Below are 27,827 nucleotides of genomic sequence, written 5' to 3' on the forward strand. Positions count from 1 at the left end.
AGACCTGGGCACTTCAAATCGGAGTGTAAAACAGTAAATGCTCTACAGAGGGGAGAAAAGGTAACGCGTTAACTTTTAAAATTACAGATTACCTTGACAAGTTGGTGAATTTTGATCTTGGCAATGGGGTTCCATCACCAAACATTCTGCAATCTTGCCCTTTTTATTAATTCAATCTTTGTGTGTCTCCAGCTGTTGCAGTAAACCGCAAAGTTAAGAAAATGCCTGATTCATCATGAAGCAGCAATAATTGGTAGCTATTGATGGTATTTTAATACATCCACAAATGGATAATGCCACTTGTTTCCATAAATCAGCTGACCCAATGTTGTAGCTACAGACAGTAAGCGGCATTATGTACAAAATCCTTCCTTCCTATTGGCTGGACTAGAACGTGAGACTGAAATGGAAGTTTGCACAGCTCCTGCTCTCTGATCCTGGTGTGACTTGAGGATGGTCTGATTACCAGCAGCGGTAGTGCAATCAGGATGGACAGAGTAGCATTATAAATCATTTTGAATTGATCTTGTGAAGGAATTGTTTTAATCTGCAAAAATGTGCCACTGTTCATTTCAAGAAGCCTGCATTAAAAAACCATTTATTGAAAAGGGAAGATGTGGTTGTTGCCCAAAATGATATTTGCAACCCCCCACCCACCTAGAATCTCAGTATTGTTATACCACAGGAGGAGGACATTTGGCCCATTCAGTCTGCACTGACCCTCTGAAAGAGCACCCTACGTAGACTCACTTCCCCACCCTATCTCTGTAACCCCACTAACCTGCACATCTTTGGACTGTGGGAGGAAATCAGAACACCCAAAGGAAACCGGGAGAAAGTGCAAACTCCACACAGTCGCCCAAGGCTGGAATCTAATGTGGGTCCCTGGCGCTGTGGGACAGCAGTGCTAGCCACTGTGCCACCCTAAATGTGCATTCTGACTTGGTGCCATTCTTCTGCCTTTTCTATTCAAATAATTCTCTAATGTGCTTTTGAATGCCTCAATTGAACCTACCTCGACCACGCTTCCAGGCAGTGCATTCCAGATCTGAACCAGATACTGCATGGACAAACTATTTTTCTCCCATCGCATTTGTGCCCCCTTTTTGATCCTTTTATAAGAGGCAGCAGTTTCTCCCGACTACTCATCCAGTGCTATCTCTACCAAATCTCCTCTTAGCTGCCTTCTCACCAGGAGAACCATTCCAACCTCTCCAATATATCCTCATAGCTGAAGTTTCCCATCCCTGGAGTCATTATTGCAAACCTCTTCTGCACTCATGTTCACATCTTTCCTATAGTGTGTTGCCCAGAACCACCATATTCCAGCTGAAGTCTAACCAGTGTCTTGTATAAGTTCAGCATGACCTCGTTGCTCTTGTACTCTATTCCCCTTGTAATAAAGTCCAGGATACTACATGCTTTACTGGCTATTTCCTATCACCTTTAATGATTGATGCCCACATACACCCAAAGTCCTTCTACTTAGTCTCTCCTCATGCGTCATTTCTCTCAACTCTGGAATCAACCTCGTGAATCTCCTGTGCATCCCCTTCAGTGCCAGTACGTCCTTTCTCAAGTAAGGAGACCAAAACTGTACACAGCACTCCAGGTGTGGCCTCACCAGCACCCTATACAGCTGCAATATAACATCCCTGTTTTTAAGCTCTGTCCCTCCAGCAATGAAGGACAAAATTCCATTTGCCTTAATTATCTGCAAACCAACATTTTGCGATTAATGTACAAGGACACACCGGTCCCTCTGCACAGCAGCATTCTGCAATTTTTTACCTTTGTGATTATGTAGCACAATCGCTGTATGGAAGCAAAAATACTACACTTTTCTCAGAGGATGGGAGAATAAATTCTCTTCATGCTCCAAGAGCAGTCTTGGATGCACACTGTTGGATAAAACCGTAAAAAGGGAAGTAACTTCATCCAAATATGAAAAAAACCTGAATTGAGAATACTGGGACATTTTGGAAATAGGGAGTAGGTCCTGTAGCATTGTAGTGGAGGAAATATTAAATCAAGTGCCACAATCTCTTCCAGGAGAGATGAATAATCGACAAGGTTCCCAAGCTGTCATTTTATTGAGTGAACAGGTTAATAAATTCCCTTCTCCAGGCCAGTTGTCCATGTGCATAATAAATGTATTGATTTTGGGCAGTAATTCCAACTGTGACTATGAATTACTCTCTTCTTTCCCCATCACTGGGGACTGATGACCTGCATATTCCTTTATAGCAGATGCAGACATCGCCTTGAGGCTTTGAATGTTCAGTAACACTTTTGAGTGAGTCATCTTGCTATTTTATCAATGTGTCCAGAGAGCATTGTGCACAGATGTCCAATGTATGCCCTCATTACATCTGAGGAGATGCAACACCAGAACAATGCAGACAAACTCACTGAATATTTCTTTAAGGCAGATGCAAAGATATTATTGTTAGGCCAGAGAACAGAAACACAGAAAATAGAAGCCACCATTCATTATGATTATGGCTGATCATCAAGTTCAATACCCTGATCTCCCCCCTCCCCTGCCATATCCCTTGATACCTTTAGCCCCAAGGGCTATATCTAATTCCTTCCTGAAATTACACAACGTTTTGACCTCAACTACCTTCTGCGGTGGCGAATTCCACAGATTCACCACCCTCTGGGTGAAGAAATTTCTCCTCCCCTCAGTCCTAAAAGGTTTACCCCTTATCCTCAAACTATGACTCCTAGTTCTGGATTCCGCCACCTCGGGAACATTCTTTCTGAATCTACCCTGTGTAATCCTGTTAGAATTTTGTAAGTTTCTATGAGATCCCCTCTCACTCTTCTACTCTTCTAAACTCCAATGAATACAATCATGACCGATTTAGTCTCTCTTCATGACAATCCCACCATCCTCGGAATCATCCTAGTAAACCTTCGCTGCAATCCCTCCATAGTAAAAAATATCCTTCCTCAGATAAGGACACGAAAACTGCACCCACTACTCCCAGATGTGGCTTCACCAATGCCCCATATAGTTTTCTTTATTCTTATTCGTTTACATGATTTATTGCCCATCCCTAGTTGCCCTTCAGGTGGTGGCCTTCTTGAACTGCTTCAGTCCTTCAGGTGTAGATACACCAATTGTGCTGTTAAGTTCCAGGATTTTGTCCAAGGAATAGCAATATATTTCCAAGGAGGTGAACCTCCAGGCGGTGGGGTTCCCAGATATCTGCTGCTCTTGTCCTTCTAGATGGTAATGGTTGTAGGTTGGAAGGTGCTGTCTAAGGAACCTTGGCGAGTTACTGCAGTGAATCTTGTAGATGGTACATGAGGCTGCCACTGTTCGTAGGTGGTGGAGGGTTTGAATGTTTGTGGAAGGAGGAACAATCAAGCGGGCTGCTTTGTCCTGGATGATGTCAAGCTTCTGGAGTGTTGGCATTGCAATCATCCAGGCAAGTGGAGAGTATTCTATTACACATCTGACAAGTGATTTGGAGATAGTGGACATCTGACAAGTGATTTGGAGATAGTGGACATGCTTTGGGGGATTAGGAGGTGAGTTACTCGCCATAGAATTCCTAGTCTTTGACCTGCCCTGGTAAAACATCTGCAGTAAAACATTTCTATTCCTATACTCAAATCCCATCGCTATGAAGGCCAACATAGGATTTGCCTTCTTTACTGCCTGCTGTACCTGCGCACTTATTTTCAGCGACTGATGCATCATGACATCAAGGTCTCTGCAGAGTATTCACCTCTCTCAATTTACACCCTTTCAAATAATCGCCTGCCTTCCTATTTTTTTCTACTGAAGCAGATAACCTCACATTTATCCACATTATACTGCATGTGCCCACTCACTAGCCTGTCCAAATCCCACCGAAGCATCTCTGCACTCTCTCTTCACAGCTCGCCCTCCCACCCAACTTTGTATCATCTGTAAACGTGGAGATGATACATTTTTAGTTAAGAAGCAAAAGTGAACCGGGACAGATGGAAATGTGGAATTGACCATGACCCGAGCAGTTTGAGGTGCCAAATGGCCTTTTTTTTGTGCTTTTTTTTTTTACATAGAATTTACAGTGCAGAAGGAGGCCATTCGGCCCATCGAGTCTGCACCAGCTCTTGGAAAGAGCACCCCACCCAAGGTCAACACCTCCACCCTATCCCCACAACCCAGCAACCTCCCCCAACCCCACCCTACACTAAGGGCAATTTTGGACACTAAGGGCAATTTATCATGGCCAATCCACCTAACCTGCACATCTTTGGACTGTGGGAGGAAACCGGAGCACCCGGAGAAAGCCCACGCACACATGGGGAGGATGTGCAGTCTCCACACAGACAGTGTCCCAAGCCGGAATCGAACCTGGGACCCTGGAGATGTGAAGCAATTGTGCTATCCACAATGCTACCGTGCTGCCCCGTTATGTTTTTATGTTACAAAAAGATACAAAATTATGTTTTGTATGTTCATAGTGGGGATCTGGGGATCCAATACTACAATGGGAATTTTAGATAAGCTTTTCTATCCAGGGTTGTTGGCAATGTGAAACTCGCTACTACAAAGAGTTGAGGTGACTAACCTACTTAAAGAGTAAGTTCGATAAATGTGTAGGGAAAACAATGGAAGTGTGTTAATGGGGTTCGTTGAAGGAGAGTTTTGTGGCGCGTCAACACCAGTGTTGGGCCAAATGGCCTGTTTTGCGCCAGAAGTGGATGGCACATGGCGAGATAAGATGCAGAAGTATGTCTGTGTTTTTTTTTGGGGGGGGGGCAGAATGAACGTTGAATTTAGGCAGCCATGTGGCATCGAGGGCGAGGGGCATTAAGGATGGGTAAGAAAATCTGGATATGTAAAGAGAAATTGGGGTAAAATCAGGCATAACAGAGTCAGCAAAAAGATTGTTCTAAAGAGTACTGTTGCATTTTACTCTGCAAAAGGGGAGGAAACAGCCCGGTTCATCTCCAATGGCACTTAAGCACACTGCCACTAGATGGTGCAAACAGTGTGGGTGACTGGTCATTTTGAATCTTGGGATTATTGGTAACTGTTGACCCATTACTAACTGGATAATGGCAGACACGAGGGCTACTTCTTGAAGATACAATGACCGTACTTATCCCCTCCCCGCTCGAGCACAGTGTCCTACAGCCTGGGAGTCGTTAGTGGTGAGTGCCTAAAACAGGACCACCAGTCCCTGCCTCCACCCCCCCCCCCCCAAAAAATATATAAATAAACATTCAATCCAAATCGATCTCAAATGTTCCAAGTTATCTGGAATGGTAAATGTTTAAATTATGGATGTAAGTGCAGCAATAGCAGTGTGATCCATTCCCTCCTCACCCTGATACCCCAACCCAAGAAACACCTGCCAGTCAATCCGACACTTTACTTTGCATTTCAAAAATGTAATCCTGGTGATGGTATTTAATTTTTAGACAGAACCCCCCCCCAAATAAAAAAACTGATCTTGGAAATTTTTCTCTCCCATTTTAAAAATAAATCTACAATTCGGCCGATTAGACACATGAGGCTTCCTCCCAAATCATTAATTAGACTCTAGTGCAGAATTGGTCTTTTGTGTAATGTTTTGGGGGTTAGCGAATGAAGACCATCCTTTTAAGGGATCAGGACAAATGGTGGGGCCCATAGACCGCGGAAGGTAGCAATGCGAACTCGGAGCCGGTTTTAGTTCATTAACTTGGATCAATGTGGCGGAGGCTCTAAGACTCTCTCCCGAGTCTCTCTGAGTTTAACAGCTGGGGGCGCTGGACAGTCGGTACCAGTGTTTGGGCAGACGGTGCAGGAGCCGCTTCTGTGCTCTCCTGCAGAGAGAGGGGGGTGATGGATGGATGGGGGGGGGGGCTCTTCACCCGTCTCTCTCTCTCTGGATCTGAGAAACAGCAGCTAAAGCGAGAGCTGAAGAATCTGCAGCTTGCCCAGGAGCTAAGGGAATCGTCCTGCAGACTGCAGTAGGGGCTGGCAGCAGCGTCTGTGTAACCGGCTCCTCTCTCTCTCTCTCTCTCTGTTTATGGACAGGCCATGGCCACCTTGGTCTGCAGGGTCCAGTTCCTCGACGACACCGATCCGTTCAACAGCACCAACTTCCCGGAGCCCACCCGGCCCCCGCTCTACACTTTCCGAGAGGACATCGCGCTCATCAATCAGATCGCGGGACTGCACCGACTGCTCCAGGCTCCGCACAAGGTAAGGACACCGGGGCCACAGACCCGACCGGTCAGCCGGGGAGAAAGGCTCCGCTTGTCCGAGGAGCTGGGAGTTATTGATCAGTCCTGTTTGTGTGGAACATGGGGCAGGGGTGGTGGGGCAATAATTGATTAGCGGGTGGGGCTGTAATTGATTAGTTGGCGGGTGTAACATGGGCAGGGGGCTGTAATTGATCAGTTGGGGGATGTAACATGGGGAGGGAGCTGTAGTTGGGGGTGTAACATGGGGAGGGGGCTGTAATTGATTAGGTGTGAGGGGTGATATTGATCCGTTAACTGTGTGGAGAGGGTGCAACTTGATGTAATCGGTTAGTTGTGTTGGGGTGCTGTCTCTCCGGGAATGGACTTATTGTTTTGGCTGGCGGAGGGGGTGGGGGCGATACCTGCCGAGTCTCGTGTCGCCTGAAGACTGGGAACCTGGTATTGGTCCGTCTGTTGGTGTGGAACTCCAAGCTTCGGGGGTACCGCAGTGCGGGTGCCGGCCCCCTGGTGGGGTGGGGGGAGGGTGTTGCAGCTCGGGCAGTGTGTGTGTGTGTTAGGGGAGGGGGAGGGGGTATATTGCATAGGTACCTGGCTGCTTCCTAGAGGACTACCTTGGGGGTGTAACATGGGGAGCTGTGCATGAAGGCGTGCATTGCCCTGACTGTATGAGTGGGGAGGGAAGGAGCTCCTCCTCTCTCAAATGTTTTTGTTAAATGATGCCCCAGCCCCAGGACCAGGTTGTAGTTGCTCCACTGTTTTAATTACGTTTCCACGTCTTAATTAAGTATGATCGCGGTCTCTTCTAATCCCTATCACGTTTCCCTGAGTTAGTACTGCCGACCTCCCCAGCCGCTCCCCCCAATATGATTCCGACTTTCTCACCAATGTCCCGAATTGTCAACCAACGTGGTCGTTCCATATGACTGAGTTTGGTTCAATCTGAGCAATGACTATTTTTAGCTTGCATGCTAGTTGACATCTCATACTTGTACAACCACACGTTCCCAACCTCCAATGGGTGCAGGTAACGAGGAAAACATCCCCTTGGTTTTTTTTCATTCTCGAAACTCAGTCACTAAATCTGCCAGATTGTTGTTTCAATATGTATTGTGACCCTTGAAGTGGCAATCATGGCATGCATTGTTCCAGTATCCATTTAAACAGGCGCTGAACGCCCTCTGAGGCTGCACGCCCAGAGTCGGGGAATACAATGTGTGCTGTCAGCATTGTTTCACACCTAGCCAACACAAATACATCTTTCAAAAGGCCTTTAATTCTTCTTCCCATTTGTAACATTGTGAGTGCTCCAGGTTTTAGCCAACAGAAATACATCTTTCAAAAGGCCTTTAATTCTTCTTCCCATTTGCAACATTATGTGAGTGCTCCAGGTTATCTACTCAGGATCCTCTTGAGTGAAGGGATAGTACTCTTGATGCAAACTTGCTGCAATTAACTTGTGAAGGCTTGTCACCTCGGTCGACATGGAAGTGTGCTTTGTTTACAAGGAGAAAATAACTACAAAATATTCTGCCATGGGGTCATGAGGGCATTATGTTGGTCTTGGATTGTGTGTCAGGCACTTGCCCTCATTGTTAAGGGTCCGATGTGGTTGCGGGTCTGAAGAATTGTCTGCATTTGGCCACATGAGTGATCCAGAAAGGCATTATTTCTTGAGGGTTTTGGCCAAGGGTGGTATCACAACCAGTACAGGCTTGGAGGGCTGAAGGGCCTGTTCCTGTGCTTTTCATTCTATGATGCAGTTACAAGCATGTTTAACTTTTATGCCTTTGTACCCTGTTCTACAAACATTGTTCCTCTGACTCCAGTCCTTTGTATATTTTCCCACCTCATCCCATCATTACAAGACCCCTCCTTTTAAGACACTACCTTAAAACCAGCTTCTTTTGGTTACCCATCTGTTTTTTTCCGTTTTAATGTATTTTATTTCATCTGCCCCTGACTGAAATGACTTGGAACTTGTTTTTAATTTTACCAATTAATGGAAAATTATCGTTATTAGTGTCACAAGTAGGCTTACATTAACACTGCAATGAAGTTACTGTGAAAATCCCCTGGTCGGCACACTCTGGCACCAGTTCGAGTACACTGAGGAAGAATTCAGAATGTTCAATTCCCCTAATAGCACGTCTTTCGGGACTTTGTGGGAGGAAACCGGAGCATCCGGAGGAAACCCAAGCAGACACCCAGGGAGAACGTGCAAACTCCACACAACAGTAACCCAAGCCGGGAATCGAACCCAGGTCCTTGGCACTATGAAGCAACAGTGCTAACCACTATGATACCGGCCCCCTCAAATTTAGCACGGCCACTCCACCCACACCGCACATCTTTTGGTTGTGGAGGCGAGACCCACGCAGACACTGAGATAATGTGCAAGCTTCCACACGGGCAGTGACCCAGGGCTGGGATCGAACCCAGGTCCTCAGTGCCTTGAGGCAGCAGTGCTAACCACTATGCCACAACTTGGGACTTGTTAAGCATACTATGTAAATTAAAAGCCATAGGTATGAGATATTCAATTACATGCTCCCTACCCACATTAAGTATCTCCACTCAGCATGTATTGTAGAAAATGAGCTGAGAGGAGTCTGCTATCATTTGGAGATGTTTTGGGGTAGCTCACAGTGCAAAGGAGGGGTATTGGCTGTGATTTAGAAATTTGCTACCCAACACTGCCCTGGAACCCATGGATGGTCCATACAAGATTGGAACAGTTCTAAGGCAAAGGAACCGCCTTGGGACATCTGGGGATAGTCAATAAATGCAGCTATGCTGGTGAAACGCACATCTAAGAATTTTGTTCTTTTGGAGGGAACTTTTTTAAAGCTCAAATAGACCTGTATTGCCATCCAGATTTTGAAATCGTCTTCGCAATTCAAATAGCTAAAAATTGCATTTGGAAGCAGCAGATCTTTGTTCAGAGTTTGTTATTCGTCAAAGTAGAGCTGTTTTTAAGATGTGGGCATCTCTGTCCATTGCTTTTGTACTTGTTATAAAAGTGAGAAAACAAGAATTCTTATGGAGGTTTGGCTATCCCAGCATACATAGCTGTACTGAAAGCCCTTTATTAAAACTGTCGGCTTGACTTTTCTCATTGAATTTCCTGAAGTCCATCTTTCAGAAATTTGTTGTAGTTTCATTAGGTTATGCAGTACCTTGCTGAAATGGCCATTCATTCAGTGACCCTACAGAATAAATATTGTCTGGAGAAGATATTGAAATTAATAAAAGCCCATTCTCTCATCAATTTGTGCGTGCACCGTTCAAAAGTTACTGCAGGGTTATTGAGTAAAGGATCTTTTCCCATCCTAACTTGAGGTGCTAAGGCTAATTGTGGCTCTCCCACCTTTGTTGAGATTCCGACTCTACACAAAAGAGGAATGGAACCTGGGTCCTTTTGCTTGGCTCACTATTGTTGACAAATTGATGTCAACATCATTGCATGCAATTTTCTTTTTTTACTTTTGGGGCATTTTGATAGCATTGCTTTCAATGAGGTTGTGACTTGCAGATGGGCAGGAGGTACAAGATCACAAATGTGAGATGGTGGGCACAAGTGGTCAGTCATTCTCATGGGAGAATCGGTGGTGGGCCCTCGACTAATAAAGGAAAGGATTCGATATCACAGAATCATAGAATTTACAGTGCAGAAGGAGGCCATTCAGCTTATCAACCGGCCCTTGGAAAGAGCACCCCCACCCAACCTTTTTGGAAAGGGGCAATTTAGCATAGCGAATCCACCTAACCTGCACATCTTTGGACTGTGGGAGGAAACCGGAGCACCCAGAGGAAACCCACGCACACACTAGGAGAACGTACAGACTCTGCACAGACAGTGACCCAAGTTAGGAATCTAACCTGGGACCCTGGCGCTGTGAAGCAACAGTGCTAACCACTGTGCTACCGTGCTGCCCCGATGTGCCTTTGTAACCATCTCTTATTGACCTGTCCTGCAACCTTTTGGGGATCAGTGGCATTCACTCACTTCCTCTACACCTCGGTATTCTCTCAATTAATTGTTTATTCCTTTGTCTTGTTTCGCCAAATGTGTCAGCTCACTCTTCTCTTTCTCATGATGTTTTAGTGCGACAGGTGGGGAAGACACTGGTCCAACGAAGTTGACATTGGGGGTAGCCGATGCTTTCTTCGACGTGGATTTTTAGTGAGTCTTAAGAGCATCAAGGCAGGAGAATTTTTAGGGAGACTTCAGACTTGGCCTTGGGGGTTTCTGAAGCATAGATGCCATTTGGGGGTAAAGGGAAGGTTTGGGAGAGTGTAAGAAGCTAGGGAGACAAAGCTATGATGGAGGGTGTTGGAGGAGGTTAGCCTGAATTAAAGACGCAGAAACTTAAGTGAGAGATTTGAGACCAGGATGCAGGTTGAGCCGCACTTAGCACAGGATAGGATACAGGCTGCGGAATTCTGCAACAGCTGGAAGAGTAGAGTCGGGTAAAATGGACGGTATTGGGTCAGCAGCCTGCTTTACATTCGTTTAATTTTATAGATGTCATTCAAATGACAAAAGATGTCATTCAAATGACAAATGGTGACTTGGTGAATAAAGATCCAGTGTTGTGAAGTACTATTAAGCAAAGAAAAATCCGATTTAATGGCTGTACGATGCTGAATTGGCTTGTCATCTGACTGCATGGAGAATGGAATATCATCGGGGTGGGGTTTAACCTCAAGTCGTGACCAATGAGCCTCCTTTTGCCAAGAGCATGTTGATTTAGGCCAGTATTGCAATAATGTGTGATGCATTTTGCACATGACTCTTACTAACACTCTGGACACACTTTCACATAATGAACTAAGACTGGTGCCAGAGAGGTGCTGGGAGCTGTAAAATTACACATGATTCAGGCCCTTGAACAGAAAACGGGAGGCAGTTGGGGGGAACTCAATTACGCTGCGGAATTGTACGGATCAGAAATATCTGGGGAGAATGTAACAGATCAGGATTTTGAACTTTGATTTACTTGATGTTGCCTTCATTGAAATTAGATTTCACTTGAAATAGCACTACTTTAAAATTTAAAATACCCAAATTTTTTTTCCAATGAAGGGGCAATTTAGCGTGGCCATTCCATCCACCCTGCACATCTTTGGGTTGTGGGGGTGAAACCCACGCAGACACTGGGAGAATGTGCCAACTGCACACACAGTGGGCCGGGATCGAACCTGTGTCCCTGGCGCTGAGACCGCAATGCTAACCACTGCGTCACCGCACCAAAATAGCACTATCCTGTACAAAATAATCATCTCATCAGGGATGTTGACGGGCAGAAAGCTTTGGAAAGGCACAGTCTTCATGTTGAGGGAGGTGGGCCAGCAATACTGGAAGAGGCTGGGGCTGTTGCTACAGGAGCTACTGCAAATAGGATTGTTTTGCAGAGAGGAGGAGGGCTCATTAAAGGTATTTGTGTTAGCTCTTGTCACTGGCTTTAATATTGGACAGCACTTCTTAAAACAATTGGGTCAGAGATCACCCCTGATGCCTGAAGCACATAATATATGTTGAGAGATGAGGTTGTTTGGACAAGGAAATCTGGAGGAGGGCAGCAGATAGTTTAGTGGTGAAAGAGCTTCTATATGTTTTCTCTACATGCGTGTGTGTGTGTAATTTTATAATTGTGATGGGACGGAGGAAAATGTCAGTCTGCATTCCACATGTCCTCCCTACATTGAAATGCGCGACGACAATATAACACCCACCATCTAAAAGTCCAGCCTTGCACTGATTAATGCCACATCAAGTAACTCGAGCACATTCAGTCATTGTGGTTATAATCTGCAACCTGCCACCACCCAAAGTGTTGACTCCTTGTGGGTTTTCCTCGCTTTCTGCCCCCACATTATTCATCCGTTGTTTATGTAGCCATTTTTCTTTTTGAGAACACTGATGTTGAATGATAGCAGGCTAATTTTCAATGTGAGGGGGCTGCTCTCACTGGACCATTAATCTTATTCTCATGACTTCCTTGTATTCGCAGTAAAAGCATGGGGGGGGGGGGGGGTGCGGGGGGGAGAAGAGAGGAGGGAAAAGGTCACTGATCAGGACTGGGGTTGCTAGTTGCTGCAGCATTTTGTTTTGCAATTAACGTTTTGATGTATTGCTTGTAAGGTGAGTTCTTTTTCAGGGAATTGGTTGTTGACAAAGGGGTCTGAATATGATATCCTTTGAATTAATTATTCCAATGGAGCAAATAGGATTGCAGTTTGAGCCTGCTCCACCATTCATTATGATCGTGGCTGATCATCCAACTCCGTAACCTGTTCCTGTGGTTTTTTTAAAATCCCCTTCCAATATCACTTGATTCCTTTAACCCCAAGAGCTATATCTGACTCCTTGAAAACATCAGCTCTTTTGGCCTCAACTTCTTTCTGTTGGTAGCAATTTCTACAAGCTCACCAGTTTCTGGGTGAAGGAATTTCTCCTCCTCCTCAGTCCTAAATGGTTTACCCTGTATCTGTCGACTGTGACCCCTGGTTCTGGACACCCCTGCCATTGGGAACAACCTTCCTGCATAAATTCTGTCTGTGGTGATATGCCTGTGAATAATATTGTATATATTTAGCAATGCGACCTCCAGCCAGATAGTGGCGTCAGACATCAGTCATGTGACATCCAACTATCACCAATTGGTAGTAAGGCATACAACAGGAAAATCACAGCGTGAGCTCCCAGAGAATTCCAGTAGCCTAGTCTGTATAGTATTCTGTTTGTTTTTCCACGTGTTCATCAATAAAACATCAGTCTAGTTAAGTCACCAGCAGTTCTGTGTGCATCATTGCAATGACAAGGTCATAGAACACAACACCATCTAGTCCTGTTAGAACTTTATAGATCAGAATTTTTATAGGTTTCTGAGAAACCCCTCTCATTCTTCTAAACTCTTAGTGAATGCAATCCGAACAGACACGTTCTCCTTGTATGCCAGTATCACCATTCCAGGAATCATCTTGCAAACGTTCGCTGCATTCCCTCCAGAGAAAGAACATCCTTCCACCAATAAGGAGACCCAAACTGCACGCAATATTCCAGGTGTGGTCTCGCCAAGGCCCTGTATAATTACAGCAAGACATCCTGTTCTTGTACTCTAATCCTCTCACTGAAGGCTAACGAACCATTTCCCTCATCTGCAAATTGGAGAAATTATAAGACTCATTTATATCTACTCTTTGTTTCTTGTCTGCCAACCAGTTTTCTATCCAACTCAATACACTACCCCCCCCAATCCCTTGCATGTTAAGGATCTTGTTGAATGTTATACGTTTTAGTTACCGTTGTATGAAGAGTCAAAAGTCCTGTTCCTTTTCACCAAACACCATTTATTTCACTTCCACAGCCTCTGCACAAAACTCTTAACAACTCACCACCTGACACAAGGACCACCTGAAGCCCCTTTACATATCAGTGTCAATCATTGGATACTTAACATAAATAAGACAACTAATTGCAATGTCTCTTAACCCATTACTTAACAGTCTCCCCTTGGAGAAAAAAATAATTAGGTGAAAACAAAATTTAAAGAAACTCAAAAACACATGTGATTTCCCCCCTTTTTTTCTCAAATGTTTATTTTTGAAAAAAAAGTCACAGAAACAGGTGCCCTTAATTAACAGTATCCAATAGTTACATTTCTGTCAATATCGGAGATAGGTAAAAGGCCACATACACCGTCTCTACAAAGCTTTGCGTCTCAGCAGCCAAAGTGCTTTCGGCCACTTTCCTTATTTTCTTTGTTTCCCACACAAGAGGACAACATTTATCATTGTTCGCCAAGAGGAAAATTATAAAACCTCCTGTGCTTGATTTGCATAGGACGCATCACTATAAACTATGAATTTCAAGTGCCGACGGTCACCTAAAACCGGGAAACTCAAAACACACTCCTGCATTTTTAGTTTGGCCAAACGCTTTATTTGTTCTTATTATGTCTTCCACTTTGGGATCATTCATTTTTGTACTCCACTCTAAAACATCAAAACTCACGTCCGGTCTAGTCTGTCTACCTAACCAATTCATTGCATCATTAAACTTTGCAGTTGCTCTTTTTCCATCTTTGAAACCTTGCATCTTTTTGTGAAAACCCGGCCACGACTAATTGCTATTGGGCTGATGCTTTCCAAATAAGATTGCTGACGTAAAGTTGCCCCTAACTTAGTCTGTCCGATTTCCAGTCCAATATATTTAAATGCACCAGAAGCCTGACTTCCGACCCTGAATTCTTTCCTCAAAACCAGAGATTACAAAAGCTTCAGAACCACTAGTCCCACCCCACAAAAATTATTTGACTTGCATCATAAAGATGCCAGAAAGGTTCCCTTTATAGTGCCAGTAAAACATTACCGGATCTACTTTCAACTGGTAACAGCCTAACTTTAATAAAACTGACCTTACCGAAAAATACCAGATTCTAGATGCAACATTTAAACCACATACACATTTGTTCAACTTCCAGAGTACCCCTTCTGCATTAGCTGCTTCTTTAGGAGGACGGAGAAAAATGTCTCTCTGGAGCTGATGCCCCTGCGAGAAGGCAGCTTTCATATCTATCGATTTGCATTCCCATGCCTTTGTGGCTAAAAGAAGATCTTTAAAATTAACCTTTCCTGCTGTAGGTGAATCTACCCTTAAATCCTGATCTTCTAAGCTTTCTTCAAATCCCCTTGCCACAAGCCTGGCCTTTGCCTTATAAGTTCCATCCGGAAGAACCTTTTCCGTGCAAATCCATCTGTGGGATATAGCTCTTTGTCCCCTATCCGGCACTTCCGTGTATACCCCAAATTCACTCCAACTATGCAGTTCTTGCTGTTTAGCATCTTTGATAACTTTTCATATAATTTATTGGAAGCCACCAAAATCTCACGTGCATGTAGGCTTCTACTCCTATTAGTATTCGTAGTCTTACTCTTGTTCCGAGACCTTGATAAACTATGTCCCCTCTCCCGCCTGGTAACTTGTTCTATACTGCTACTGCTTGATTTTTCCTTTCTGCTGTGGGATGTCCTTTCAAAATTCTGGTCCTTTTCCTGCGGACCTGTTCACTAACCGATGTACTATCTGAACTGGTACTGCGTTTCTGTGACCTCCATTTTTGAACTTCGTGTTCCCAATCCATTGTCTTAACTCCGTCCACTGAATGCTGTACATTCAACCAATGTTTATACTTTCCAGTCGCCTTCCCTGCTCTAATAACAGTTGCATCCTTCCATTGACTAGACCCTTCAGGCAAGTATGTCACCTTTGTACCAACTTTTGGTAGTTGTCCTTTCAGAAAAATGGCCTTATCCCAGACCTTAAGGTCCACAGCCACAATGTCGTTAAAATCCCTGGCCAAAGGTAGGGCTACTATCAGTCGTGCTGGTGTCCTTCTGTACTTCCTACAAACTTCACAGCAATCACTAACCTGTTCTATCGGTTTAGTATAGTTTTCATCTCTTACCCCTGCATCCTTTAATACATTTTTCAGCCTCCGAGGAGACGGATGTGCAAATTGCCTATGCAGTTTTAATACAACAAGCTTTTTATCAGCGCAGTCCCATTTTGAATTGCCATTAACACATCCTTAGCCACTCTACTTGAAATATTATTTGTCAGTAATGGAATACAATAGTGTCCCGACTGTGTAAATTGTAAGTCCACTGTCTTTCCAAAAACTGTTGCCTTATCCTGTTCCATATCTAGTTTCATGTGTGCTTTCTTCATCGACGGTCTGCTCAGAAGCAACGGTATCGCACTTGATACAACATCCGTGCTAATGAAATGATTCACTCTGGCAATATTGCAAGGGATCACCACTCTTTTCAGCGACTTCAGAGTATTATCATCCCCAAACCTGAAACTTGTGGAACTTTCAAATTCCTTAACCTTGTCACGACTTTCAGCATTCAAGGAGTCCAGGTAACATTTTAACCAGTCAATTCCACACGCAGTAGATGTGCAGCCACTGTCCAATACAGCACAATTGAAGGATTCTGCAACCAACACCCTCATTACTGGCGTAAAACTGCTTGTTAATAGGACAATGTCTTCTCTCTGAACACTATCTTTTTCCTCTTCTGACTCTTCCGTGTCATGTGTCGTTTCAAACACTCTATCATAACGTTTTGGACAGTTGAAGACATAATGGTATTGGCAGTCACATCGAAAACATCAATTTATCATGCCCCGTGCATTTCTGGGGTTCATCTTCCTATTGTAAGTTCTAACTGGGTTTCTGTCTTCATAATTTCCTTGTCTCGATCTCCTTCTATAGTCTTGGGCCCTGTTCGTAGCTGTACAATTTCGCCATCCTGTTAGTAGTGTATCTTCCATGTTCTGCTTTATAGCAGACTGACCTATTTGAGTCATCAGAGCCATCGGAATCGAATGTTTCCCCAGAAACTTCTTTAAAGCTTTTTGTCATCTGATCGAATAAGGTATCCTCATCTGTAAACTGAACTGCTGTCAAAACCAGGAGCCTATCCATGTTGCTGACTCTAGCACAGTCAAGTAATTTAAAGGCCAACACAGACTGTGGAAATTCCAGATTGTGTTTCTGCAGCCTTTTATATAGTCTGCCAAATTCCATTATATAGTCTTCCATGGAGAATTCCTCTATTTTCCGGAACTTATCAAATTCCGACCATGCTTCATACGCACTTAACAAGTCATCTTTCTTGTAAATCTTATCCATATATTATAATAGAGTCTCCAGACCTTCTGAGTCTAACTCTTCCAATTCCAGCTCAGAAAGCACTTTGTTTCGGATTTTACTGTCGTAAGGTAGAGAAAGAGCCAATGCCATACCTTGTTTTCTCTTTCCCAAGGCAGTTACCTTAGTCCACATAACTACTGCACTTCTCCATTGGTCGTACGATTCCCTTTCAGAAAATACGGGGGGATAGTCCTATCCAGCCATCTTTATACTGGGTTCAGCCATGTATCTTTTTTTTCCTTCTCATTCACTACTTGGTTTGATCAGGAAAAGTTGTAGCTTTCAAACCTTCACATTTGCACAGCAACCATTCTCTACTACCATTGTTCTACTTTTTAGTTACCATTGTATGAAGTCAAAAGTCCTGTTCCTTTCCACCAAACACCATTTATTTCACTTCCACAGCCTCTGCACAAAACTCTAACAACACATCACCTGGCACAAGGGCCACCTGAAGCCCCTTTACATATCCGTGTCAATCATTGGATACTTAACATAAATGAGACAACTAATTGCAATGTCTCTTAACCCATTACTTAACATTGAAAGCCTTTCGAAAGTCCAAATAAACCACAAGCTCCCCTTCATCATCTCTTCTCGGGACATCTTCAGTCGATTTGTCAAGCACGTGATTTTCCTTTCGCAAATCCATACTGACTGTCTTTTCCTGTCACTGTTTTTCAAGTGTTCTGCTATTAAGTCTTTTATAATGGACTTCAAAATGTCAGGGATGCGCACATTCTTTGCTCCTTGGTAGAAAGGTTGGTCACGAGCTGACCTACTTCAAAAAAGGCTGCCCCACAATGATTCTATGCTAGGGGTGACCTTGAGGAGGCAATTGTAGGACTTCCACCTCCTGAGAAAGGAAGTTCCATACTCTGGTGACTGGCCAATCTGATGGACTGACAACCGAGTAATCCCTGCAGCCCCAGGAGTCTGCAGTGACCACTGCTGGATCTGCAAGCACCTCTGTGAAGATCCATGGTTACTGGACATAGAAGCAAGACATGGGTTCACGAGGGAGAGAGGAGCCAAGGGAAGGACGGACATGAGTGGGGTTCAGGTTTTGGGGCTGGGGAGAAGTGGGGTGGGGGTAAGGTCTTTTGGGGAGTGTGTGATCCCGATGGGCAGAGAACCCTGCCAAAGTTGGTATTCTCCGATCTCTCTTTCACCTGAGATGGTGACGTAGTGGGCTAGCCTCCTTCATTATGGCTTCCCCAGCTACATGTATTATTGCAGTGGGGAGGGAAGTAGTCTATTGACTGGTCACTAATTGGCCAAGACTTCAATTGCCGTAAGGGTGTGAGGGCTGGGCAGGAATGTGGTGCACCAGCTACCCCATTTATTTTAAATGCTCCCTGACTGAAAATATGCTGGGGATGGGGGTGATGGGGGGGAGAGAGAAAAAGAGAGAGGACGGGTGCAAGGCTGTAAAAATACCCCACTGGAGTCTTGAAGTCTCTCAAAAACTGTCCTTATAAAATAATGTTGGCCTTGATTTTCACTTGGCATCAGTAATAACAAGAGCTGGCAGATGAAACTCACTTTGCCCGGGCAGTAACTGCTTTAACATTTAAAATTATTGCAGAAAGGCAATGGCGTTCTCCATTGTTTTCAATGCCAGCTAGTGGCAGCCATGCCATTAAATTGTAAGTATGTTTACTAGATGTTTTCATAGTATCCAAGCCACAAGAGAACAATCTTCAGGGCCGTGACTCACTTGGCTGTTTGAATGACATTGAAGGGGAAAAGGGAAAAGCACAAAGTCAAATTTTCCAAAACAATCCCCTGCCTGCTGGTAAATTCATTAATTGTCTTTTTGAAACCATATTTGTCTTGTAAAGTTATCATGAATGCTACGCATGATGGGCAGTATTCATAGATGGCTGCCTTGTATAACGACACTTTCTTAATGGTGCCACAAACCCTGGTCGCAGCACATCTCAAAGAAACATATAAAATCCTGATGGGACTGGGCAGGCTAGATGTGGGAAGAATGTTCCCGATGTTGGGGACATCCAGAACTAGGGGTCACAGCCTAAGAATAAGGGGTAAGCCATTCAGGACTGAGATGAGGAAGAATTTCTTCTGAATTGTGAGCTTGTGGAAATCTCTACCACAGAAAAGGGCAAGTTCGTTGGATGTATTCAAGTGAGAGCTGGACATGGCCCTTGCATCTAAAGGGATCAAGGGGTATGGAGAGAAAGCTGGAGTGAATTTGCATGATCATATTGAAAGGTGGTGCAGGCTCTCAAGGCCGAATGGCCTACTCCTGCACCTATGTTTCTATCAACCAAGTGAATGTTCTTTTTTTTTATTGTTGAGCAGACTAACAGCTTAAAACGAAAGGTGTTGGCACAGAATTTAGTGCTGGTAATACTTTAAATCTACAGTCTAACCTCCACATATTTGGAGTATTGGAAGTTGCATAAAGCAAATTACATGAAATCATTCAGTAGAATGGGTTAGAGCGAGAGTATCAAACATTCAACCCATGCTCATCAATTTATGCCATTGCCGGTCCTCTGATCTTTAATTTAACTTGCTCTATGTTTTCCTGTTGTGTCAAGGAATGCTCAATCCTTCAACCACCTTCACACTTTTTGCAGTGGGGAAACCTTCTCTGTTCTGCAATTATGCATAATTTTAAATGGAATATACCTGATGAAGCAGGTAAATGGAAAAGAGAATGCAACAGAGAGAGGGTCCCTCTTGGCCCTTATTTAAAAACTGCAAAGTCATGAAAGCTGAAGTCAAAGAGGGATCGCTGATTGTGTGAAGCATGCTTCTTCTGAGATGGTTTAGTGGTACAAAATCCAGGAGTCACTTACACTCAAAGTCACATAATCCAGGGAGAGTAATATGGGAATTAAGAAACTACAGTCGTGAACACAGCCCAGTCCATCATGCGAACCCGCCTCCCATCCATTGACTCTGTCTACACCTCCCGCTGCCTTGGGAAAGCAGGAGGCATAATCGACGACCCCTCCCACCTCTTGCATCTCCTGCGTGATGGAAGAAATTGCAAACGTCTCTCAACGCGCACTAACCAATTCAAAAACCGCTTCTTCCCCTCTGTTACTAGACTCCTAAATGACCCTCTTATGGGCTGATAGGATCTCTTCGGACATCCTTCTCGACTGAGTACTACACATGTATGCTTCACCCGATGCCTCTGTGTATTTACATTGCGTATTTATGTTTCTCATGTCTGGAATGATCTGTCTGGGCTGTACGCAGAACAATACTTTTCACTACCTCGGTATGCATGGCAATAAAATAATCCAATCCAATTGGTGTGTTTATGGGGGGGAATCATCACAAATCTGGCAGAAGGCTGTTAATGAATATGTTGTTACGCTCCCGTTAGAAACTGACTGACAGGACTTCATGTCTTCAGACTTAAATGTTACGTTTCTTATGGTCACCTAGTCAGTTCACAACAGTGGCGAAGAACCTGGACCATATGCCAGTGTTATGATGGTGTGGAAAGATTTAATCATTCCAGGAGTGATAATATAAGAAACAGGGGTTGGTCATTTTAGAAACAAACTTTATTAAAAGAAAGAAAACCATATTTAAACATTTAGTTCAACTCTAATATTACATGCAGTTCCTTAACCTTAACACACTACTTCCCATTAGACAACACTGTAACTGAACATGCTGCTCCCGTGCCACTTTCACAGGCAATCAAAGGCAATTCTTGCATTTACAAAGCAACTTTCCTTCTGGTAGGAGCATTCATCTGAATCCTTTCCCAAAATCTGCCTCGGTGGCAACTTTCATGATCTCTCTGGTTGGTTTCCACAGCCATCTCCTGTAACTGTTTAAACCACCTTCTTTCTTTCTCTCTCTAAGCTCCACTCACCCCTCAAACAAAGGTTCTCCCTGACGATGGTCAGACTGAATCCCTTGTTACCGTGGCAGATTGCCCATTCTCTGGATTTGATTCCCAGCGTGGGTCACTGTCTGTGTGGAGTCTGCACGTTTCCCTGTCTTTGCGTGGGTTTCCTCCGGGTGCTCTGGTTTCTTCCCACAGTCCCGAAAGACGTGCTTGTTAGATGAATTGGACATTCTGAATTCTCCCTCTGTACCCAAACAGGTGCCAGAGTGTGGCGATTAGGGGCTTTTCACAGTAACTTCATTGCAGTGTTAATGTAAGCCTACTTGTGAAGTAGGACACTAATGAAGATTACTACTATTTTTATGCAACTAACCTTCCCTTAATGGACAGAGGCAAACAGATTCTGATGGGATAATGGTAGGTCAAATAAGCTTGTCCCCAATGACAATGGATCCTGAGTGGATCATCCTGGCTGAACAGTGGCATCCTGTGCATTCCCACAAATGAGGTTAAGGCTGAATAGGACCAGGTAGCTCAGGCTGAGGGGGCATCCCTCTCACTCTGTTGCCGCAGTTTTTTCCTGCAGTCTATTTAAACCCTAAATTTCCCTCTACATCATGGACCCTACTTCTGGACCCAAGTTCCTAATGTCTCCCTATCATGACACTTGTGTGATGAATGTAGAAATTGATAGAGAGTAATGTTATTAAAATACCCTGGTTTAAATTACATACAGTCGGCATATCTGCTAAAGCTGTAATTAAGGAGTCGCAATGGGAGGTAATTACTTTTTAAACTAGTACCCAATTATTTTATTTTTCCAATGAAGGGAAATTTTAGCCTGGCCAATCCACCTAACCTGCACATCTGTGTTGTGGGGGTGAAACCCATGTAGACACGGAGAATGTGCAAACTCCACACAGACTGACCGGGGCTGGGATTGAACCCAGGTTCTTAGCACCATAGGCTTCAGTGCTAACCACTGTGCCACCCCCTCGGGGAGGTAATTGCTAATAGAACATTGTTTGATTGCAGGAGTCCCTGTGTGTAGGTAATTTGAGGGAGTTGTGTTTAGTCCCAGCTAAGCAGGCATTGGAACATAGTGGAATACAGATGATATAATTAATGGGAGGAGTCAGGTCTGTGTGTAGTTTTACAGCCTGTTGTTGGATTTTAAATTGAACAGTTTGTTTGCCATAGGATTTGAGTCTGATGAGACAGAAGTGTACTGAATCTGCTCTTGAAAGGGTTTCTCTCTCCATGTGTCTACACTGATGAGCAAGTAATGTATTTTGTTATTGGGTTGCTTACTTGGAATTAGTGGCTGGTGTAGAGAGTGAGATCAAGTTTTATTCCCCTTTTATTTAAGAACTGTTAATTGTAAAGCTATTTCTTTAATGTTAATGTGGTTAAAACATGACATTTTGTGTTGAACTTCATTTAAAGATACCTATTGGTCAGTCATCACTCCAGGGGTGAAATATCCCTTCCTCAGTTTTACAAATTTAAAAATTGTTTGTGTTTGTCTGGGATTGTGACACTTGACAACTAACACACTCCACTGAAGGCAACAAATACGTTGACTTGATTCCAACCTGAGATGTAAGAAAAAAGGACCATGAAATGGAAAAATGACATGATGAGAGTTATCCATCATGGTTTTATTCCTAATCTTAAATCATGCAGTGTCGATAATGTTATGGTGTCAGCAGTCATTGCGATGTTGGGGGGGGTGGGGAACACATTGTCAACAGGAACTTTAAGCTCTCTGGGGACAGGTCACTCAAAACATTCTTGTTAAAAGCCAGAGGTGTAATACTTTCACGAAGGTTAGAGTTTTATGAAAAGATATATGCAACAGAGTGTGCAATATATTTATGGCTTTATTGCGAACAATCCTTTAAGGCAGCCAGTTGAAGTATAATCAGGTTAGGAAGGTCTAACAAAACTGGTACATTCCTAACTTGTAAAGAAGGTGGCTCAGTCTCTGGACCATTCTGCCTTTTGAATTGCAAAAGGAAAAACTGGTGGCTCTTACTCTATTTAGAACTGTGATCAAGTGAAACTTCTTGAGTTGGGGCTGTGGATTTCACTTCCAGAGTTAGTAGTCAGGACAATTTTTTTTGTTTGTTTGTTGCGTCATAGTCTACCTATTTTTTTTTTTAATTCTCAAGGCCGGCAAAGGAGTCATTTGCTTCAAATGTTGATGTAATGGCCCAAGCTAAGCCGTGCTAGGTATCTGGAGTGGCAATATAGCAGCGCTAGATACCTGGAGTGGCAATAAAGTCTAGTCACAAGTAAGTATTGATACATAACTCTGTGCAGTTAAGCTATTTCAATAACTTATTACTGAATGTAATTATAACTAGTGCAGAATATCTGAACAGATTCACCATAGAAAAATGAATTTGGTCCCCTGGCTTCCGCAAATTTTCAAATTACTCTTTTAAAAATCTGAACGCTGGCCTGTTGAGTAGCGCACTGCTATCACTAATCATTTCTTTCTACTGGCTCAAAGGAATGACTTGTTAAAACTCCTGAACTTTATTAACTCCCAATGGTAACATTTTGATTTGTTTCCTGCGCCTCAATGCACAGATTTGATTTTGTGAGTTCGAGTCGAGTCAGCCAATGTGAGGTGATGGAGATGGCATTTTGATGATGTCTATTCTGGGGAACGCCTGGTATGCACCAAGCTGCAATGTCAGTGTGTGCAGAAACTGAGGCAGTAATGGGAGTACAACACCCTGAGACAAAGCCAGAGTTGAAGGGGAGGGGTGGGTCAACATGCTTTGTGTGTGCACTACAGAGTCAGCAAGTCTTCTGGGGCTGTCCCATGATGCGGCCTGATCTCTAGATTGACGAAATCACCATTTACTGCTCAGTCACCGCTCTGAATCAGCGGTGCAGCCCTCCTGAGTAGGAGTTCAAAAGGTTCTGTGCGCCGGCAGACATGACCAGAAACTGAAGGACGAAAGAGATTTGAGGGAGAAAGAGAGAGTGATCCAATGAGGAGTGCACTTCCTTGAGCCTGTCATTTAATAAGACAATGATAACGAGTGATTCTGGTCCCCCCCCCCCCCCCCCCCCCAAAAAAAAAGAGGAGTGCCCCAAACCTCAGTTTGTTTGTGTAATCTCTTGGCTGGGTTCGCATCTGTCTGGGCTGGTCAGTTTTGACAGGCAAAGACCAATTCAAAGAACAAAGAAAAGTACAGCACAGGAACAGGCCCTTCGGCCCCCCAAGCCAGTGCCGACCATGCTGCCCGACTAAACTACAATCATCTACACTTCCTGGATCCATATCCCTCTGTTCCCATCCTATTCATGTATTTGTCAAGATGCCCCTTAAATGTCACTATCGTCCCTGCTTCCACCACCTCCTCCGGCAGCGAGTTCCAGGCACCCACTGCCCTCTGTGTATAAAAAAAAAAGCTTGCCTCTTACATCTCCTCTAAACCTTTCCCCCCTCACCTTAAACCTATACCCCCTAGTAATTGACCCCTCTACCCTAGGGAAAAGCCTCTGAGTATCCACTCTGTCTATGACCCTCATAATTTTGTAGACCTCTTATCAGGTCGCCCCTCAACCTCCGTCGTTCCAGTGAGAACAAACCGAGTTTATTCAACCGCTCCTCCATAGCTAATGCCCTCCATACCAGGCAACATCCTGGTAAATCTCTTCTGCACTCTCTCTAAAGCCTCCACATCCTTCTGGTAGTGTGGCGACCAGAATTGAACACTATACTCCAAGTGTGGCCTAACTAAGGTTCTATACAGCTGCAACAGGACTTGCCAATTCTTATACTCAATGCCCCGGCCAATGAAGGCAAGCATGCCGTATGCCTTCTTGACTACCTTCTCCACCCGTGTTGCCCCTTTCAGTGACCTGTGAACCTGTACACCTGGATCTCTCTGACTTTCAATACTCTTGACGGTTCTACCATTCACTGTCTAATTCCTACCTGCATTAGACCTTCCAAAATGCATTACCTCACATTTGTCTGGATTAAACTCCATCTGCCATCTCTCCGCCCAAGTCTCTAAATTATCTAAATCCTGCTGTATTCCTCGTCAGTTTTGACTGGGCCTCCAGTTCAGTCACCATTACAAAAGCACAAGCTCTGCTGTGTTACCATCAGTTAGTCAGTGATCACTAATAATAATTTTTTATTGTCACAAGCATGAAGTTACTGTGACAAGCCCCTAGTTGCCACATTCCGGCGCCTGTTCGGGTAAGCAAGTACGGGAATTGAACCCGCGCTGCTGGCCTTGTTCTGCATTACAAACCAGCTGTCTAGCCCACTGAGGTAAACCGGTGTTCAGTATGACGAATGACCATACTAAATAAAGGTCTGGGTCTGGAGAATCCTCGATGTCTGGGCAAACCTATACCAGCATAAAGAATGGTGGGGTTGGATTGCAGTGACATTTGTCTCCATGCACTCTGCCAAATGAGACCGAAGCAATTACATGGAAATAATTTTTTCTGGGAACGAGAATGCAAAAGTAGTAGTGTATGCTAAACTTCCCCACTGAATTTATCACATCTGGCCGGACCCCTCCTCCTTGCATCTGTGCGTGGTTCTGGTCTCGTTGCTTTATAAAGGATATGAAGCACAAGACAAGATTTTCAAAGATGCTACCTGAACTGAAATTGCAGCCAGTGGGAAAGGTTGACGGTGTTGCAGACAGGAGAGGGGTTAAATTATACAGCCCAGATTTTTCCTCTTGCCACCAGTTTGTGAACGGGTATTTTTGATTTGCTTCCCAAAACCCCACCGCAAACAAGATGGGATGAACTGAAAGGGTTAGTTTATCTGTGCACCCTCAAACAGCGAACCAAGGATCAACATGTCACCTCCTGTGCACTCTTAAGTTAAATGTGGATGGAGAAGAAAATAAATATTGTTACACTTGTGTCCAGAATCATAATCAAATGAAGTATCCCACATGGGGAGGAGGGGGGGGGGGGGGCAGCAGGTTGAAAACAGATGCTGTTGGGGCAGCACAGTAGCCTTGTGGATAGCACAATTGCTTCACAGCTCCAGGGTCCCAGATTCGATTCTGGCTTGTGTCACTGTCTGTGCGGAGTCTGCACATCCTCCCCGTGTGTGCGTGGGTTTCCTTCGGGTGCTCCGGTTTCCTCCCACAGTCCAAAGATGTGCGGGTTAGGTGAATTGGCCATGATAAATTGCCCTTAGTGTCCAAGATTGCCCTTAGTGTTGGGTGGGGTTACTGGGTTATGGGGATAGGGTGGCGGTGTTGACCTTGGGTAGGGTGCTCTTTCCAAGAGCCGGTGCAGACTCGATGGGCCGGGTGGCCTCCTTTCTGCACTGTAAATTCTATGTATAATACACTTTTCCAGTGGGATCGACACATGATTAGAGGGGCATGGAGCAACAAATGAGTATTTTTGGCAATGGTACAGAAGTTCCAGCAAAAATGGTGTAGATGGGGGCCAGGCATTCAATCTGGGCAGAACCCCTTTTCTGTGAGGCTGCTTGTAGGTGGTAAAATGGCAGACTGAATTTGCAGTGCAGTGAGGCAATATAACTGGTTCCATCAGCTAGAGGTTCTTGACATGTGATCCCACCTCTTCAGTGTTGTTGACGGTGGCTATCCCCCATCTGGGTTCCCGAGTTGGTTAAATGTTCTAACCGTTAAGACTTGAAAGGAAGGTTGTGGGGTCCTTTGTCCTGCTAGACTTTAGGCTCTGATTAGCCTGGCCTGGCTTATGAAATGCAGATGTCCTTTGTATAGGTTTCTCTGAAATTGGTCTCCGATGTCCACAGGGGATCTTTAGTGTCTCTTCAAAGGTGAATGTTTCCGTGATACCTCCATGGTAGCTCCTTTTTGTTTGAGGGTCACAGACAGACATGACTTTAGACATTTTATGTCTTTGTCCAGTTTTAAAATTTTAGAAATTGCCATGAAGATATCAGTTTTATAATAATATACAGGGTGAGGCCTTAGTACCTTCACAACAGTGATTTTCATTTTGGAAAAACTTCCCAATGATTTGGGTTGGGCAAGGTAGATGTTGAGAGAATGTTTTCACTTTTGAGAAACTAAAACTTAGCCATAAACACAGGTACTATAAAATCCAATAGGGGGAAGTTTTTTTTTTTTTACAGAGGGTGGTGGTGGCCTGGAATGCACTGCCAGTGAGGTGATTGAGGCAGATACGTGAGCGACCTTTAAGACTTATCTGGATAGGCACATGAACAGACGGGGTACAGAAGGATACAGCCGGTTGGTCTAGATAGGACATGTGATCTGCGCAGGCTTGGAGGGCTGAATGGCCTGTTCCTGTGCTGTATTGTTCTATGCTCTTTGTTCTCTTTGTTCTTTGATAATAAGAATGTTCTTTATTTGAATGACTGGAATATAAAACTTGCTACCACAAGAAGTGGTTAAGGAAAATAACACAGCTGTTTTCAAAAGGAACGATTGTGTGAGAGTAGTGGGAATAGAAACTTGTACTGCAAAGCTGAGATGAAGCAGATGTGGAGATTGGTTGTGCAGCATAAATTTAGGCACCGACTAGTTGGGTTGAAAGGCCTGTTTCTGTTTTGCATACTGCCATGACTGCTGGTGTTGCCCCCCCCCCCCCCCCCCCCAAGGAATTATCCAGTTGATCCTCTTTTTTTATATCTCCTTTGCACACAGCTCCTTAGTAACTTTATCCAAAAGCACAGATTTCACATGTATGCTGACATCCATCCATACTTCTCCACCCCTCCACTGTTGCTAATTTACTAGATTGGATGTCCAGCACAGGATGAGCAAATATTTCTTGGGAAGACAATGATTTGGTTCCCACTCTGTTTCCATGTAGCTGACTCCATCCTCCTTCTTGGCAACAGTTGAGATTCAGTCTGGTCACCACCTTCTGTGTCACGTTTCAATAATTTTTAAAAATTAAAATGGTCTAATGATGACTATGAAACCATTGTCGATTGTTGTAAAAACCCATCTGGTTCACTGTTGTCCTTTAGGAAAGGAAATCTGTTGTCCTTACCTGGTCTGGCCTATATGTGTCCAGATCCACAACAA

General features: G+C 44.1%; 1 protein-coding gene across 16 annotated transcripts in view; it reads left to right on the top strand.

Moving 5' to 3' along the window:
* The first annotated feature begins 5,763 nt into the window (after window positions 1-5,763).
* The window catches only part of fhod3b (formin homology 2 domain containing 3b), a 742,093-nt gene continuing 720,029 nt past the window's right edge, over window positions 5,764-27,827 (top strand). For 7 of the 16 annotated variants that reach the window (XM_072509901.1, XM_072509903.1, XM_072509904.1 and 4 more), the window contains exon 1: window positions 5,766-6,199. In XM_072509901.1, the coding sequence (XP_072366002.1) occupies window positions 6,035-6,199 (165 nt within the window). In that variant the 5' untranslated portion in view covers window positions 5,766-6,034. Of the gene's footprint in view, window positions 6,200-27,827 lie in introns of all 16 variants that reach the window. The other 9 variants (XM_072509895.1, XM_072509911.1, XM_072509899.1 and 6 more) reach the window with 3 other exon arrangements.

Source organism: Scyliorhinus torazame, chromosome 6 (assembly GCF_047496885.1).
Source record: "Scyliorhinus torazame isolate Kashiwa2021f chromosome 6, sScyTor2.1, whole genome shotgun sequence".
Lineage (NCBI taxonomy): Eukaryota > Metazoa > Chordata > Chondrichthyes > Carcharhiniformes > Scyliorhinidae > Scyliorhinus > Scyliorhinus torazame.